At 40.8% G+C, this 14,981-nt stretch overlaps 1 protein-coding gene across 7 annotated transcripts in view; it reads right to left on the bottom strand.

Annotated features, from left to right (window-relative positions):
- Positions 1–14,981, bottom strand: part of HERC2 (HECT and RLD domain containing E3 ubiquitin protein ligase 2) — a 218,099-nt gene that overhangs the window by 119,913 nt on the left and 83,205 nt on the right. For 4 of the 7 annotated variants that reach the window (XM_068545357.1, XM_068545352.1, XM_068545355.1 and 1 more), the window contains exons 22-30: positions 13,598–13,753; positions 12,726–12,911; positions 7,255–7,425; positions 6,761–6,864; positions 5,750–5,900; positions 2,686–2,900; positions 2,302–2,434; positions 2,075–2,202; positions 1,772–1,982 (exon numbers count right to left, since the gene is read on the bottom strand). In XM_068545357.1, the coding sequence (XP_068401458.1) occupies positions 1,772–1,982; positions 2,075–2,202; positions 2,302–2,434; positions 2,686–2,900; positions 5,750–5,900; positions 6,761–6,864; positions 7,255–7,425; positions 12,726–12,911; positions 13,598–13,753 (1,455 nt within the window). The remainder of the gene's footprint in view (positions 1–1,771; positions 1,983–2,074; positions 2,203–2,301; positions 2,435–2,685; positions 2,901–5,749; positions 5,901–6,760; positions 6,865–7,254; positions 7,426–12,725; positions 12,912–13,597; positions 13,754–14,981) is intronic. The other 3 variants (XM_068545356.1, XM_068545353.1, XM_068545354.1) reach the window with 2 other exon arrangements.

The following is a 14,981-nucleotide window of genomic DNA, read 5'->3' on the forward strand; positions in this document are numbered from 1 at the left end:
GCTCATGGGCGATACATAGCAAGTGGTAGGCTGCATTTGTCCCCAGACCCTAGTTTGCCCACTCTGGACTAGTGCATTGGTTCTGTCACCAGTGTGCAACTGAATCAATTAGATGCCTCTGACTATGTTAGTCTTTTTAATCAGAGAAATTTCTATTGAATTTGCAATGTGATATGTGGTGTTGCTTCCGTACTTTTGGTCCTCTTCAAGGTTTCCAGTCTCATTCTTCTCAATATATAATATAAATAACAAGCAACACAATAATAAACCTAGGCAATAAAACATTAGCACAGCAGGTCTGGGTTGCTCAAACCCTGCAAATTCCCAAGAAAGGCCTGTCCCGTCAGCACTGGCTCTTGACCAGCTCCTGCGAACTGAGCTCTGAAACCTTGGTATGTTCTGCCTGAGAAGAGTGTGTCTGAGGCACAGGACCACCTTTACCGTGTAACCAGACAGCTTGTGACTTACGGCAACTGCCTGTTTCTACTCTGGATGGAGTCTGGGCAGCTGAGAGCAATCACGCAGGCCCCACATGGCCATGTGACTGACTCCCAATAACAACCCTGGACACCAAGGTTCAGGTGAGCATCCCTGACTGACAGTCCTTCACACGTGTCACACGTCACTGCTGAGAGAACCAAGCACGACCCTGTGTGATTCACTGGAGGGAACACTGGAAGCCTGGACCCGGTTTCCTTCGGAATTCCCTCCATGCACCTCTCCTTTTGCTAATTTTTATCTGTACCCTTTCACAGTAATAACTAAGAGTATAATAGTTCTTCCGAGTCCTGTGGAGCCCTACCAGTAAATCATCAAACTTAGCACAGCACCAGGAATATTAATTATTTCTATGTTACAATTAAATATATCAACCCGCATCATCAAGAAAGTTTAAGCAGTGACAGTGTGAGCTCAGAGTCCAGGGAGGCAATGGCCACGCGGGGATGGGGCCATCCTCCCTCACGCTGAGATGGCAGTCTCTGAGTTTCCTGGCTACCTGGGTTAAAGGGATCTCAGAAGTGTTCCTGCCATATCTCCTGATTCAGAGCATCTCCAGGATCCAGATAAGCTGTGGTTTAAGCTCAGGAACAATCAATTCAGGATGGCTTCTAAAATAAGTTAGTTTTTCATGGCATTGTTTGTAATGTCCATCAAAAACTCAGTAATTAATATTGCTTAATAAGCTAATCTGGGAATAAATCAATATAATTCATAAGAATATAATCAGATATTTTGGTAGACTTGCTTATAATCACAAATGACCAAATTAGAAAGTATGTATTTTCACTCAAATTTTGGTTAATACAAAAACTCTTTTCCATATCCCTACACAGTTGCTTCCTGAAAATATCAGTAACTCTTTTGGTTCCTTTTATAACAATCTTCCATGTTTCAGAATACTCAATATTGCCAAAGAAAAACATTTCTTCACAAGAATGGCAAGATTAATTGAAAGATTAAACGTTCCCATATATCTCATTACCAGGACGAGTGATTAAAAAAACACTTCCTTTTCCCCATCAATTTAATAAAGTTTACAGTATTTTCAGCATCAATTTACTAGTTACCAAATCATAACACACTCAATCCCAAAGTTGCATCATCATCTGGTATCTTGGAAAAATAAGCAGGATTTGCACACTTAACCATAAATACACATAACAAACATTATGGCACTTGTGAAAATGCCACAATTGGTTAGCAGCTGCCCACAGCCTCACTGCAACCACAGACACCTACACGGGGACACACTCTGAAAGAATCCTCCTACCTTTTACCTTCTTACCTCTCTTCTTCCTTCGTTCTCGTATTATCTTCTGAGCTATCCTCCTCCAACGGGGCAAAGAACTTAACAGTTTAAACTTGGACATTATAGAGAGGTCATTACAAACTGCAGGTCTCAGTTCATTAAAGAGGAACCTCAAACGTTCAATGACTGGGGCGCAGACCTCCTTGTAAGAACGGCCCTGTTCTTGATGTGTCTACAAAGTTAAATATGAAAGAACAACTTAACAACAAATACTTTGCCAACTGTCCACAAAGCACAGAAGAAAGAAAATCAAAATCTGTTTACCTTAATGAGTGAGCATTTTGCTTGGTAGACAACTCTACAAACATCCACCACTGATTTAGGCAACGTTCTGTGCTTCACTTGCTCAATACCAAGTGTACCTGCATAAACTAAAGATAATGCCACGTGACCTGTAAAAGATATTTAAAAGAAAGGGCAGGGTAGGAATGAATGTGTACTACATGTCAGTTGAAAGATCTACAGTACGGCTAAAATACTGAGCGTCATACCTAAATCTTCATGTTTTAAGAGGCAGCATAACAGCAAGCGGCCGACCTCCTCCACAGGATGCTCAGGAGGAAAGGTGATGGGTGTGGTCAAGTGGCACTGCCTACAGTACCTTTCTATCTGACACAGAAAGTCCTGCAACAGAAACAGCTGGAGGTAACTTCAGAGCCAACCTCACAACATCATCATGAATTCTAAACTACGTGCCGTAGCTTCTAAAACCTCACCGGACATTGAACTGAACCAGCCTCTTACCTCAAAACCAGCCCTCCAAATAATATGTAAACGAAGTCTGTGCTAAGCTAACCAAAGCCTGTGCTAAGGTGTTCACAAGTCAAAGTCCTAAGGTAAACAAAGGACACTGAGTGTGGGAAGGCCTCACTCACCTTCACGTTGTGGTCCTGAATGTTATTGTCAGCAATGGCCTGCAGGAATGCCTGGGAATGGTCACCCAGCGCCCGTCTGTGGGAGTAGAGCCGGGACTTGCTGGCAGGAGTGCCCCCTGGAGAGCTACAGTGGTCCTCATCTTTCTCCTCATTGTAGCTGTAGTGGATCTGGCTAGTCTGCAGGCCTCCAGAGAAGATGGATGACTGAAGCCACTCTAGAGGGTGCACACGCAAACATTAAAAAGAAACCTGAGTGCATTGTTCAGAAATAAATACTGAAAAAAAAAAAAAAAAGATAGAAAACTAAGTACTTCATTTAGGAGGTGAAATTCAGGATCATTCATATGAAAGTCACATCTAACGTATTTACATAGATTGGCTTATAATTCCTATATCTACGTGAAAAAAGGTAACACTTTCTGGTTACTCAGCACATCGTAAGCATGGTATCAGAACCCAATATAATAGTTCCAGTCCAACATTTACCGGATACCTGCTCAAACATGGAGCTGTCCAGATCCACAGAAACCATGTGAAGACTAGAGCTATGCCTTCTAACAGGGAGAAGAGCACTGAGGCACCACTTACACAAGTAATCACCGATTTCAACTGGGATAACCACAGGCTACAAGTACAACAGGGGAATGACCGTGCAGCAACAAGCCCCCGACTACTCGGAGGAACAGTAAGGAATTTGCTGTGATCTGGATGAAGACCAAGACGCTGAGCATCCAGGCAGGAGAACAGCACGTGTGAAGGGTTCCATGAAGAAAAACATGCTCAGGGCAGCACGTCTCCCTAGAGCATTAATCAATTAATAATAATAAGAGACTACTGAACATACAACACAAGCTCTTAAGTGAGGGACAGATACCTGGAAACCTGAGATCCAGTAGGCTATAAAGGAGACCTGTGCTGAGGCACAGGTCAGACCCCATAAGAACATGCCACCCATCAGTGCAAATACGGATACTCATTATAACTGCTATGAGTGAGATTCACCAAAGAATAATCAGTTTTTACATAACTACAGATTTCTTTTCAATAACTGTGTTATCAAAATATTCCTCCAAAACCCAAGCAATCAAATCCGGATGCACTCAATGTTCTTTTACTGGAAATTTAGATTTTAGAGCATTCAGGAGCATTCATCAAAGTGTCACATTAATTCTTCTAAAACACAAATGTGATCAGACCCTCCCTGAACCTCTCCATTTAGAACTCCCTCTTGTCCCTTTTTTTTTTTTATAAATTTATTTTTTTTATTTATTTATTTTTTTTTTTTTTTTTATTTTTGGCTGCATTGGGTCTTCATTGCTGAGCAGGCTTTCTCTAGTTGCGGCGAGCGAGGGCTACTCTTCGTTGCGGTGCACGGGCTTCTCATTGCGGTGGCTTCTCTTGTTGCGGAGCACGGGCTCTAGGCACGTGGGCTCAGTAGTTGTGGCTCGCGGGCTCTAGAGCGCAGGCTCAGTAGTTGTGGCGCACGGGCTTAGTCGCTCCGCGGCATGTGGGAATCTTCCCGGACCAGGGCTCGAACCCGTGTCCCCTGCATTGGCAGGCGGATTCTTAACCACTGTGCCACCAGGGAAGCCCCCTCCCTCGTGTCTCTTAAAGATACTGCTCCAATGGTGGCTTCTGACGTCCTAGAGTGGACAGACCCCCACACACCGGGCCCATAACACCTACTGCTCCCCACTACGCTGACGCTTCCCAGTTCCTTGCCGAAAATCTGCAAATCTACGATACTATAGGTCTTTTTTATTTTTTTTTTTTATTTTTTTTTATTTTTGGCTGCATTGGCTCGTTGCTGCGCAGGCTTTCTCTAATTGCATTGAGTGGGGGCTCTTCATTGCGGTGCGTGGTCGTTCTCACCGCAGTGGCTTCTCCTGTTGCAGAGCATGGGCTCTAGGTGTGCGGTCTTCAGTAGTTACAGCACTCGGGCTCAGTAGTTGTGGCTCGCGGGCTCTAGAGCACAGGCTCAGTAGCTGCGGCGCACGGGCTTAGTCGCTCCGCGGCATGTGGGATCTTCCCGGACCAGGGCTCGAACCCGTGTCCCCCGCATTGGCAGGCGGATTCTTAACCACTGTGCCACCAGGGAAGTCCCCTACAGGTCTTCAGAGGAAGAAAAGTCCACTGTCTTAGAGGCTCTGCAGACAGCAAAGCGCCCAGCACATACACCAAGGGTGCGCTCCAGAAGGCAGGCTGAGCAGGCACCATGATCATCCCTGCCCACTAGCCTTCTCCCCCGACCCTATACATACACAAGCAGCTCAAAGCTGACTTTCTCAATGATGCCCTCACACACCCAGTCTGCTGGGACTCCAATTTCAGGATGGCTCCACCCCCATGAAGTCTTCCCCTCCACCCCCTCCCCACTTCCCAAACCACTTACAAATGTCTCCATTTTATCCTCTACCACCATCCAACCTGACCTGCTTATCATGTCTGGCTCATCATCACACAGGAAGCACCTGAGGGCAGAGGTGCACCTAATTCTACACCTACTACACCCTCAGAGCCTAACATGGTAATTCACATGAGAAATTACTCGATAGATGCTTGTTGGATAGTCAGTGGAAAGACAGATGGAGAAACGCACAAATATGTGAAGAGATATTTAAACCTATCATGTGGGATATGGAGAAAATGTAATATTTTGGTGGTTACAAAGGTTGCCGTCCCAAAATGTATTGGATTTCAGTGGTAAAAACACAATGCTCAAACAGAACAGCATTCCTAAGAGGAATAGCCAGTCCACATCACGTGGATTTCTAGGCACACAGGGAGATGACAGCCGAGTTGAGCCGATCTGTTAGAGGATGCAGAAGTGAGACCACGCACAGGCCCAACCTTCCTACATACCTGTTAGCTTCCTGTGCTGCCACAGATCGTGAGCCCAGATGAAAGCCGCTCACAGCTATTTCTATTAACTGATTTAGTCTCACTATCCTTATTTTTCCTCACCAATAACTGTGTTGATTCTTCCTGTTCTATTCTCAGTGGCACTTACAGCTCAGCTAAAATAACCTGCTAATCTGTTAGCAGAAAACAAAATTTTTCTTACTGGCACATTCGACCTCAACTGCAGACAGCGGTGTGCTCATAGCTAAATAGGAAGCGTGTAACCCAAGGAGTAGGCCCAGATTTCTTTCAGTGTCTATAAGAGGTGAAGACAGACTTCCCAAATCTGGTATGGTAACAATTTCTTGGTCAGGCTGCAAAAGATAAATTTCATCATCAGTATGAGAAAACAGGGTTAATTAACATTAAACCAAGAAGACCCACAGCTTTATCCTTAAACAAGACATACTGCCATAATAAAGACTATATCCTATAATAGGGAGATCAGCCTGCTACCAAAATAACAGAAGATATAAGGCAGACAGTATATGCATAAGTCTGGTAGAAAATCCAAAGCAGTGATAAACCACTTGGCTAGAAAATTCCTTAGGGAATCAAATAGAAGTTAGAAAAGAAAGGGATCTCATGAAAATAATCTTAAATGTTGCCAGCCACATGACAATTTATAAACAAAGTTAATTTTTCCCTTCATAAAATGCTTCAAACATTACCCTTGAGGCATAACTTAATAAATTTTATTACCTCTGTATCCGTATCTGGAAAGCCTATCCCAATATATGAATCCCAATGTTAATGAATATACAGAATGGACATATTTCTATTCCAAAAATATTATGCTACTAAATAGTTCCTCCCCAAAATTATATATCTCAAGATGGTAAGTCCTTCCAAATTTCTACATAGGATTATAATAAAATCGTAAAGACAAAAAGTTAACCTCTTTTTTTTTGTGTGTGGAACAAGGTCTATGTTTCTTACAAATTAACAATTTTAAAATAATTTTTCAAGGCCAATACATCATAAACTACATGAATAAATGTAAATTGAGTTATGAAAAAAATCTCTAAAAGATCCTTATGTTTATCACTTAATAATGTCCCCCTCCCCCAAAAGATCCAACCAGCAATATTTCAGGGTAAAAGCCACTTCTCAGGAATATCCAGAGAGAGTCTCCACTGAAGTCCACCTTGGCGCTCACTGCACACAGCCTCACCTCCAGATACTGGCCAACACAGAAGGCATGCATTGATTCCCGTGTGTCTTCAAACTGCAAAGCAGCTTCCAAAGCTACCACTGGGTCTTCCCCTACAAACTGAGCTGAAACAAAACAGACAAAAGCAACATGACTTCAGTACAGTTTGCCTAGGCATTTATAGTAGAAATGGAAAGTGGGAAATAGATTAGGCAGGTTAACTCCACAAGTGAGGGTTACCAAAGTAATGTGATCTCTCATCCTCTCCCAGGGCTGTCTGGGTCAACTCAGAACTTGGAACAAGTTCCAACAAGTGTTGGAACAAAAAATGCATAATGATAAGAAATTTTGCGTATGTGCCTGAATTTGCTGTGGTAGGACAGACCCCAAAGTCACTGACAGATTAAAATGTATGGGTGCTGGAGCAGTACTAAATTGATCATTTTAAACCAAATGCTCTGCTTAAAATAACACATCTGCAACTTCTAACCATGAAGTAAAATGCGAGGCCTTACCAAGAATACTATTTCCTGTTAATGACTGCGTCTGGAAGTCCTTTATATCATACACTTTCCCATCAATCACAGTCCAGAAGCCTCCATCTTTGTTATGGTTCTCCAAATCAGCCTTGCGTATAAGCGTCACTTCCTCGTTATTTCTACAGTTCTGACCTGTAAAAAATGACTCTGTGTATACAGAAACCAAAATCAATGAATCAATAGATCAATAGATAACATGACAAGAACAAACTGTGTGAAAGAACTACAAGGTGAAATAGACAAATCCACAAACACAATGAGAAATTAACATACCTCTTACTATAACTATCACCACAAACAAAAATTCAGCAAGGATACAGAATGATTTAAAAACAAAAACAAAAACACCACATGAACAGCATGAAGAGCAAGTCTGGCCATATACCAAGCATTAGAGCAAATCTCAAAAAGTTTCAAATAAGTCAAGTTACACAGCATGGACACTGACGACAGTGCAGTTAAGTTAGAAATAGGGAACGCAACTCCCCGGTGGTCCAGTGGTTAGGACTCCACGCTTCCACTGCCGAGGGCCAGGTTCAATCTCGCAAGCCGTGCGGTACGGCCAAAAATAAATAAATAAGTAAACAAACAAACAAACGAATGAATGAACAGTATAAACAGGTAACAAAAAATAAAAATCTCTACATATTTGAAAATCATGAAATATATTTCATAAATTCCCAGAAAAAAATGACTATGGAAATCAGACAACTGAAATGAACAATAATGAAAATACTACACATCAACACTTGTGACATACAGCTAAATGTATGTTTGAGGGTATTTCTACCTTTAAATGTATATATTAGGAAAAAAGAAAAGCTAGAAAGTAAGTTAACAAACATAAAATCAATAAAATTCAATGAGTTCATAATGATACTCAAAAAAAAAAAAGAAAACCTCATGGGTCACCTCTGGAAGCATTAGGACTCCAACTTAATATTACAAACAATGGTGACCAAGGGGTGGGGTGGTGGTGAATCAAGCCAGGATCACATCCTCCCTGTGCAAACTGTACCTTATGCTACCAAACAGCAGAGGGCAAGGTTGCTGGGGGACTGCACAGAGGACACGTTATACATGAACTCCCTGGTCCACGTGAACAGAACTGAAGGTGGGACCGCCCACCATCACAGGCCTCTGAGCCGATGAAACAAAAAGCACACACACTCTGACCCATCAAAACTGAATCCAAATCTCATTAAGCCTATACATATCATCAGACGTTTACAGAAAATGTAACTGACAGAAGATGTTAAGACTTGAAGAAGAAAATGCAATCAACCAAGTTCAGAAAATGTGAAATTCTCCAGAACAAATGTCCTACTTCTTTGAAAAATAAACAGTATGACAAAAGAGAGGGAGAGGAGAGCCCGGAAATACACTGTTGGGGAAAAAGAGACTCAAGTATATATCACCCAACTGCAACATACAGAACTTGTTTAGATCCTGACTCAAAATAACCACTAATAAAAAGATTAATGAATCACTGTTAATCTTAGGATAATGAGATTGTGGTTTTATTCTCCCAAAAAAGTTCTTATCATTAACAGGTGAAGTGTGTGAAAATGTTTTAAAGACAGAAATATGCTTTAAAATAATACAATCAATCAATCAGATAGAAAGTGTAGGAGTGCTTCGGGAATGTGAATTTTTTTTTTTTTTTTGGCCACGCCACGCAGCATGCAGGATCTTAGTTCCCAGCCAGGAATGGAACCTGTGCCCCCTGCAGTGGAAGCTCGGAGTCCTAACCACTGAAATGCCAGCAAAATCCCCAGGAATCTGAATACTTTTTATTCTACATTCATTATATTATTCTCTCTACTTTTACCTCTGTTAGAAAACTTTCATAATAAACATATTACAAAAATATCAATATGCTAACAACTATCATTTCTCAAAAAGTTAGAAAAATGTCAGATTAAACCCTAAGAAAGAAGAAAAATAAAGAAAGAACAGTGTGGTATCAGCATAATGACAGACATTTAGATCAACAGAAGAGAATAGAGAGTCCAGAAATAAATCCTCACAATATATAGTCAAATGATTTTTTTGACAAGGGTGGCAAGACCATTCAATGGGGAAAAAAGAACAGTCTTTAGAAATAAATGGTGCTGGGAAAACTGAATATTCAATTGCAAATGAATCAAGTTGGACCCCTGCCTTTCACCATACCAAAAATTAACTCAAAATAGATTAAAGACCTAAACATAAGAGTTAAAACTAGAAAACAGAAAACTCTTGGACTTCCCTGGCGGTCCAGTGGTTGAGACTCTGCACCTCCAAGGCAAGGGGCGCGGGTTTGATCCCTGGTCGGGGAACTAAGATCCCACATGCTGGACGGCACAGCCAAAAAAAAACAAAGTGTGTGTGTGTGTGTGTGTGTGTGTGTGTGTGTGTGTGTGTGTGTGTGTGTGTGTGTGTGTGTGTGTGTGTGTGTGTGTGTGTGTGTGTGTGTGTGTATCTTAGAAGAAAACATAGGAGGAAAGCTTAATGACACTGGATTTGGCAATGATATTTTTAGACAAGACATCAAACGCACAGGCAACCTTCATCAAAAAAAAAAAAATCAAAGTACACTATCAACAGAATGAAAAAGCAACCCACAGAATGAGAGAAAATATTTGCAAATCATATATATCCAGAATATGTAAGAAACTCCTACAGCTCTACAATAACAACAAAAAATCTGACTCAAAGGTAGGAAAAAGGGGGATTCCCTAGTGGTCCAGTGGTTAGGACTCTGCACTTCCACTGCAGGGGGCACGGGTTCGATCTCTGGTCGGGGAACTAAGATCACACAGGATGGCAAAAAAACAAAAAAAAAAAGTTGGAAAAAGACTTGAAAAGACATTTCTCCAAAGATATGCACATGGTCAACAGGCACATAAACAGATGCACAACACCACTAATCATTAGGGAAAACCAAATCAAAACTACAATGTAATACCACTTCATCCAAACAGGATGGCTATTATTTAAAAAACAGACAACAAATGTTGGCAAAGAGGTGGAGAAATTAGAACCCTTCCTTGTGCATTGCCTGTGGGAATATAAAATGGTATAGCTACTGTGGAAAACAGTATGGCAATTCCTTAAGAAATTAAACATGGAATTATCATATGATTCAGCAATCCCACTTTTGGCTATATACCCAAAAGAAGTGAAAGCAGGGACTCAGACATCTACACAGCCATATTCACAGCAGCATTAGTCACAACAGCCAAAAGGTGGAAACAGTCAAGTATCCATCAACAGATGAATGGATAAAAAGGGTGTGGTTTGTACACGTGTGTATACACACACACACACACACATATATATACACCATATATACATATATATATGCTATATTTATACATATATATATATATATATATATACCAAATATATGTGATGGAATACTACTCAGCCATAAAAAAGAATGAAATTTTGCCATTTGCAACAACATGGATGGAAAAAAACTGTATAATCATCAAGAGTTGCAGAAAAAGTATTTGATGAAATTTAATATCCATTCACAGGACTTCCCTGGTGGCACAGTGGTTAAGAATCCACCTGCCAATGCAGGGGACGTGGACTCAATCCCTGGTGCAGGAAGATCCCACATGCCGGGGAGCAACTAAGCCCATGCGCCACAACTACTGAGCCTGCGCTCTAGAGCCCGCGAGCCACAACTACTGAGGCCCGTGCACCACAACTACTGAGCCCGCGTGCTGCAACTACCGAAGCCCGCACGCCTAGAGCCCATTCTCCGCAACAAGAGAAGCCACCGCAATGAGAAGCCTGCACACCACAACGAAGAGTAGCCCCTCCTCACCGCAACTAGAGAAAGCCCGCGCACAGCAACAAAGACCCAACACAGCCAAAAATAAATAAATAAAATATAAATAAATAAATAATTTTTTAAATCCATTCACCATTAAAGACTCATCACAAAGCAGAAACAGAAGGAAACATACTTAATATTTTAAGGTATCTACAAAGCCCTACAGCAAACATCATACTTCATGTGTGAACTTTGGAAAGTTTTTCCTCTGCTCCTAGGAACAAGACAAGGATGCCCATTATCACCATTTCTATTCCACAGTGCATTAGAGCTGCCAGCAAGTGCAATATTTCCGGGGCAAAGCTCTGTGCTCAGAAGCAGACACGGGCAGTGAGTCACCTGATTCAGACAAAAGTGGTACTCTAGAGAAGAGACCACAACGGTCCTTTCACCCAAGGGTGCTGGCACAACAATCCTATGGACAAAATGCATATGGAAAAAAATGGCATGCGATCTCTTGGCACAGAGGAGGGACAGGGAGAACTTCCACGCTTTGTAGAGATGAGGCACAATCACTGTGGAAACCTGGCATTCTGTACTAAAACACACCTTACAAACCACCAAGAAACAGACATGGGAACGTTTAAACAACTAAGTTGTTATGGGGCACATGCCTATCTGATAAAATGATCAAGAGAAGTAGGGGAGCGGCAAGCACACAGGTCCAGAGAGGGAAATCTTTCAGGGAGACAGAGACAGTGTTTGGGAGGGTCCTGCTTAATAAACGGCTTCCCCTGTGATCAGTCCCAAAGGTACTTTCGTGTATATGTTATACTTCACAATAAAAAAAGGTTTTACAACGAGTATGTTTGAACTGCTGATCAAGTTATACGCCTTCAACCATATACAGTAAACAGACAAAAGTCACAAATGACCATTTAAGTTCACAACAGTAGATGAATCGTGTTGAAAATATTAGCTATACTAAAAAATAAAAAATTATGCTCAATATCCTAAGGTCGGTTATTTTCCTCAGGACAACTGTTACTTTTCGTTTTAAGCTCCTATGTTATAGAAATGACAGTCTACAATGGCATAAGAAAAGGCCTACCTTGCTTGAGCTTTCCTATAAAATGAAAGTTGAACCACAACTTCAATTAATTCTGTGAGTCCAGGAAGTCGTAATACTTAAGACTCAAAAGCATCAAAATTCAAAACTTTGAGAAGACAAGTTTCATTCCAATTTGGTAAGCACTAGAGACAGTATGGATGGGAAGTGCTCAGCTGACTATGGGAATTCCGTAACTCATTAATGTCACATAACGCCAGTGAGTTTAAGAAAGTCCTCCCATATTAATGTCTGCCTCCAAAGTGGGACCATACCTAACCACCTCAACAGTACCTTCTGGAGACAATTTCCAAGAAAGGGTTTTCCAGAATGTTCTAAAATAATCCAATTCAGGATGTAACAACCATTACTAACAGAAAAATTTTCCTTAAATATAACCCAAATCTGTTCTGATTTGGATTATCTTTGTTTTCCATTTACACTACCATCAGTGAAAATGGCAATAACTGGTCTTCCTTTGTTAAACAGTCTTTCAAATGAAAAGGCAAGAACAGATTAGACTAGGACAAAACTTTCCTCAGTGAAAGTCTTTAAGTTAAGATGCCATACCCATGATGCCGGGCCAGGCTAACTCTTCATGGTCGTCCCTTTCCTTCCCTGGTGCCAGGTGGTTGAACCGATCCAGATGTTCTAACAGGCCACCCAGCAGAGGGACAGCTCCAGCCTCCTGCATGAGACCAGCATTTTTACTGAGCAGAAGCACTATAGAAACTACTAGTTCTGGAAGGAGAATACCTACATTTAAAAAGAAAGAAAAAGGCATAAGATTTAAACAAAAGCGTTCATCTGTAAGCTTGTGCTATGTTTAAATTCTGATAGATCACAAAATAAGGAATGCTCGCCCTTTAGCATATTTCTACAGGATTATTTTACCTTTCATTCTGAAAGAAACAAATATAGGTATCAAACAGAAGCCTCTGAGTTGTAAGAATACTTTTCAAAAACACTGTGTTTCAACACAAAAGTATTAACTAGAGTCTTTTATTGAGAAAACTAAGTGTTTGCAACTAAGCTTATTATCAGAAAAAAGGCACTCAATACTCTGTCACAGAATTAACTTGAAAAAATATTAAGCAATATAGGAATTTATTAAGGTTCTAAAAGGGGCAACTAATTCTTATGCTGTTGAAATAAAATTAGACAATTACCATTAACCTCATTATTGAAGTGTTAATAATGGTGGTATGACTCTAAATCACCAATTATATGTATCACTGTATATAATACAGTGACGTGACTCCCATACCAGGTCGCTTAACCACAGAATTGTCAGTAACTACAAAAACGAAAGGAGAAAGGGCTACAGGACTAGAAGATGTATGGGGTAAAGGCATGCAGGTTTACCACAAAATGATAAATTTTAAATCTCATCAATCTCCGAAAATAAATACATGCCCACATTTAGGAAACAAGGTAAGTACCAGTGAAGTCCCCTTCCACAATGCAGGCCACCTCTGCAAAGTGCCGCCAGCTAGTGGAAGCAATGCTGGCTGCCACGGGCAGTATATCTCCAATGTGTGTGCACAAAAGGGCTGTGTACTTCTTCAGCAAGGAACCAACCCCCATTAGTTCAGGACCTGAAGGGAAGATTTAGACAATTTCATTTCACTATTAAAATTTACTTTGTAAATAAACTTCATTGTTCCACTATTCTACTCTCATCTATACATTTTTTTACCTATAATAATTTTCTCAAATAGGAGCGGTTAACCTTACTTATTTAGTCCTTGGCTCCTTTTATATCACATAATTTGAGAAACTGAATTTGGATATGCTGATTTTTATACACTGCACTATATAGTATCTAAAAACTTCGAGTAAAAATACTAAAGTCATAACTTAGAGTTCTAAAACCTTATATCCAATATACATGTTTTCGAAGTCCAAGTCTTAATGCCTGAAAATTACTCCCAGTGAACAAAGTTAGGCATTTTTCAATCTCATAAAAATCCTCAACTTTTCGGAGCTTCCCTGGTGGTCCAGTGGTTAAGACTCCACAATCCCAATGCAGGGAGCCCTGGTTCGATCCCTGGTCAGGGAAGTAGATCCCTCACGTGGCAGCGAAGATCCTGTGTGCTGCAACTAAGACCCAGCACAGCCAAATAAATAAATATTAAAAAAAAAAAAAAATCAACTTTTCCTCCTACATGTCTCTTAACAGCTTTTTAGTCCTTGTAACTTTATGACATTGAGACGGCCACCTCTTTCAGACTGAAATGGTTCACCGATTTCAACCTGAAATTCTCCATCCTCTACAAGTGCCTAATGATTTTCAGGAAGTAACAAAGTTGCTTTAGACTATACTGGCTATAAAAATATTAACAAAAGTAGCAAACCTTTCCATCACTGCCAGAGAAAACTACCTTATAAAGAGCCAGTCACTCCTTTTGGAGTTTATGGAAAGTGCTCTACTCTAGGTTGCACACAGAACTGAGCACTTAACGTATCATCCCATTTTCATTCTCACAGGCACCCTCAAGTCTTATCCTAACTCTGTAGGTGAGCAATCTACAGCCCCCAGGAGACTTAGTCCCGTGTCCAGCAGCTAATAAACCACAGCTATAACTGAGACTCAGTCTTCCTTCAACAATGATGCATTCCTCCTACTACACCCATCTAGCTTACCAGGGTGACACCCAAATATTAGGTCACTATTTCGTCCCCACATTATGTCAATCTCTAACAGTCCACAACTAACCCGTGGAGTAAGTCTGATAAATCTTCTGTAAGACTAACCTGAACATAAAGGATGCTATTTCTCATGTCTAAGGAATTTAAATGTTAACACAATGAAATAAAAAATAT

This window comes from Eschrichtius robustus, chromosome 5 (genome assembly GCF_028021215.1).
Source record: "Eschrichtius robustus isolate mEscRob2 chromosome 5, mEscRob2.pri, whole genome shotgun sequence".
NCBI classification, from domain to species: Eukaryota; Metazoa; Chordata; class Mammalia; order Artiodactyla; family Eschrichtiidae; genus Eschrichtius; species Eschrichtius robustus.